Here is a 3,650-nt window from a genome sequence, read left to right on the forward strand (position 1 = left end):
GAGTTGTCTAGAAGGGACTCCTTCTAGACCTAATAACTCTATTCTGTCTGTGTGTTTTTTTAATTTTATTATTATTTCTCCTGTTTGGTCTTCTAACTGTGCAGGTTGCTTGGCTTGTTGCCAATTGTTGCTGTTTTTGTTATTTACTCTTTTTTATTTCTCTATATTGCTGATCTTGTTATTATCTATTTATTTATCTGGTTGTGCTTATTGCATGTTCTGTGTTTTCTATTTATTTGTATTTTGCCATGGGTGATGAAACTACCGATTCTGCTGTTACTCTGATAAATAAACTTGATTTTGGTGACCCCTTGTATTTGCATGCTAGTGACACTACTGGTACACCTTTAATATCTGTTAAACTTAAGGGAACTGAAAACTATCAAATATGGAGCAGGTCTATTCTTCTTGCACTTTCAACTAAAAATAAAATAGGGTTTGTAGATGGAACCTTTGTTAAGAATACTACTAATAATGTGCTTGCTTCCCAATGGGATAGGTGTAACTCAGTGGTCTTGTCATGGATACTTGGGTCATTATCTGAGGAGTTATACTGTGGTCAAATTTTTTCTTCCATTGCCTCTGTTGTCTGGACTGAACTAAAAGAAACCTATGACAAGGTTGATGGGTCTAACATGTTTAATCTGCATGCTAAATTAACACTATTAAGCAAAATGGTTCTAGTGTCTCTGAATACTTTCATAAATTGAATACTTTATGGAAACAATATGATGCCATGCTTAATCTTGTTACGTGTACTTGCAATGCTGCTGATGGTTTTAAAAAACATGATAAATTAATGAGATGTATGCAGTTTCTTATGGGGCTTGATGACACTTATATGCATACTAGAAGTAATATTCTGATGATTGACCCCTTCCCTGATGTTAAGACTGCTTTTTCCATTATTTCTAGAGAAGAATCTCATAGAGGTTCTTCCTCTGGAAATAATAATGCTAAAGTCCAACACTCTGCTTTTGTTGCTCAAAGCAATAAACCTAATTTTTCTAATAATGGGGGAAAAACAATTTTACACGACACAATAATCAAAGAGGACCCAATCCTAACCTACAATGCTCTAAGTGTAATAATATTGGTCATACTATAGACAGGTGCTATAAGATTATTGGCTTCACACCCAACTTTAAAAAACCCAATAATTCTGGTTTTAATGAAAACTTCAAAGCAAACAATGTTGTGTCTGATAGCACTTCTACCTCAACCTCTAATAACCAGTCTGGTGTTTTACCAACACCCTCTACTCCCTTGTCCCTCTCAAGTGACCAGATTGCTAAGCTGATGAGTATGTTAAGTGACATTCCCTCCACGGCTTCAAATTTTTCTTCTAATATGTCAGGTATGATATACAATTGCAATGTATTCTTTAATGAAAATTTTCAAAAAAATTTCAATTTTAACTCTTTAATTAACAGTAATAAAGGATGGATCATAGACTCAGGTGCAAATCAACATATGGCAGTTTCTAAAAAATGTCTTGATAATATCATTGATGTGTCAAATCTTAATCTTAAAGTTATCCATCCAAATGGTACTGAAGCTAAAATCAGAAAAATTGGAAATTTAAAACTGTCTGATCAAATCACTCTTTATGATGTCCTTGTTGTTCCTGGATACTGTGTTAGCCTTTTATCTGTAAGTAAAATTGCTATGGATAGTAATCTAAGAATCAGTTTTGACAAAGCTAAATGTTATATTCAGGATTCTGTGACAAGAACAGTCAAGGGGACTGGTAGTCTTAGTGGTGGTCTTTATATGTTTGATGATGCTCAACATGCTTCTGTTAAATGTAATTTCTCTGCCATGTCTTGTGAGTCTACTATGCTCTGGCATAGCAGGCTTGGTCACCCTTCTCAACCTGTTTTGCATGTATTAAAACATAAATTAAATCTGGATAATAAAACCATTGAAGAACCTTGTGAAATTTGCCTTAGGGCAAAACATTCAAGGGATCCTTTTCCCTTGAGTGATCATGTCTCTGTTGCTTTGGGAGATCTCATTCATGTTGATCTTTGGGGTCCTTATAAAACTGCTAGCAGAGAAGGGTTTAAACTTTTTCTTACCATTGTTGATGACTACTCTAGGGCTGTCTGGGTGTATATGCTTAAATCAAAAGAGGATGTTTAAGATAATCTAACTAATTTTGTGAATATGATTCTTACTCAATTTGATAAAAGGGTCAAAATTGTTAGATCTGACAATGGAACAGAGTTTGTCAACAATCAATTAAAACATTTTTTTGATACTAAGGGCATCATTCATCAAACTTCTATTGCATATACTCCCCAACAGAATGGTATAGTTGAAAGGAAGCATAGACACCTCCTTAATGTGGCTAGGTCTCTTATGTTTCAGGGGGGAATTCCCTTATTTTTGTGGAGTGATTGCATTTTAACTGCTACTTATCTTATTAACAGGACTCCCTCTCAGGTGCTTGGTGGAAAATCTCCTTTTCAAATGATATATGGCCATGAGCCATCTCTCTCCCATTTAAGAAATTTTGGTTGTCTTGTCTTTTCAAAAGTTTTAAATATTTCTGATAAATTTTCTTCTAAATCTGAAAAGTGTGTTCTTATTGGTTATTCCTCTGTCAAAAAAGGTTATAAGTTGTGGAGTCTTGATAGAAAACTTGTTTTTTATTCCAGAGATGTTAAATGTTTCAAAAAAATATTTCCCTTTATTCAATTGGATTCAAAGACTTCTGTTAATGATAGAGTTGAGTCTCTTAAGTTCTTTGATCTTTATGTTAGTCAAAATGACACCAATATTTCTAAAAATCCCAATGATGAAGGGGGAGATCACTTAGAAGAAGATGTCTTGATGGCAACCCCTTCTGGTAGCCCTGCTACTGAAGGAGGAGGTAGTCAAGATGACTTGCATGTTAATGATCAATTTGATCCGATCCTTGAGCGTAATTTTTCTAAAAACACTTCTTCTGAAACCAACCCTGAGATTGTGCCACCTAACCCTAGGAGGTCTGAGAGACTGTCTTCCCTACCTAGGAGATTAGATGACTATGTTGTTGAGGGTAAAGTCAAATATGGTCTAGAAAGAGTGGTAAACTACTCCAAATTGAGTGCTGATAATTTGTGTTTTACTGCTTCTCTTAACAAAAGTATTGAACCTACCAATTACTATCAGGCTTCATTAGATCCCAATTGGGTTAATTCCATGAATGAGGAAATGGATGCTTTGTATAGGAATAACACATGGGTCTTAACTGATTTACCTCATGGTAGAAAACCCATAGGTTGTAGATGGATCTATAAGATCAAATACAAGTCTAATGGTGAAATTGAGAGGTATAAAGCTAGGTTGGTGGCTAAGGGGCATAGCCAAAGAGAAGGCATAGATTATGAGGAAACTTTTTCCCCGGTTGCTAAAATGGTAACTGTTCGATGTTTACTAACTATTGCTATTCAAAATAATTGGAAACTGTTTCAACTTGATGTTAATAATGCCTTCTTATATGGTGATTTGTCTGAAGATGTCTATATGCAACTACCTCAAGGTTACTTCCTAAAAAATGAAACTAAAGTATGCAAATTGACCAAGTCCTTGTATGGGTTAAAACAAGCTCCTAGACAATGGAATAAAAAATTAACTTCAGCCTTAAAAGAAAATGGGTTTGT

At 34.7% G+C, this 3,650-nt stretch overlaps 1 protein-coding gene across 1 annotated transcript; it reads left to right on the top strand.

The window, feature by feature from the left end:
• The first annotated feature begins 248 nt into the window (after positions 1-248).
• Positions 249-2,145, top strand: LOC139870049 (uncharacterized). The gene is made up of 4 exons (XM_071857902.1): positions 249-677; positions 815-989; positions 1,109-1,357; positions 1,442-2,145. Exons 1-4 carry the CDS (start codon positions 249-251, stop codon positions 2,143-2,145), a joined length of 1,557 nt encoding a protein of 518 aa, XP_071714003.1.
• Positions 2,146-3,650: the final 1,505 nt, after the last annotated feature.

The sequence above is a fragment of the Rutidosis leptorrhynchoides genome, chromosome 10 (assembly GCF_046630445.1).
Source record: "Rutidosis leptorrhynchoides isolate AG116_Rl617_1_P2 chromosome 10, CSIRO_AGI_Rlap_v1, whole genome shotgun sequence".
Classification (NCBI taxonomy): Eukaryota; Viridiplantae; Streptophyta; class Magnoliopsida; order Asterales; family Asteraceae; genus Rutidosis; species Rutidosis leptorrhynchoides.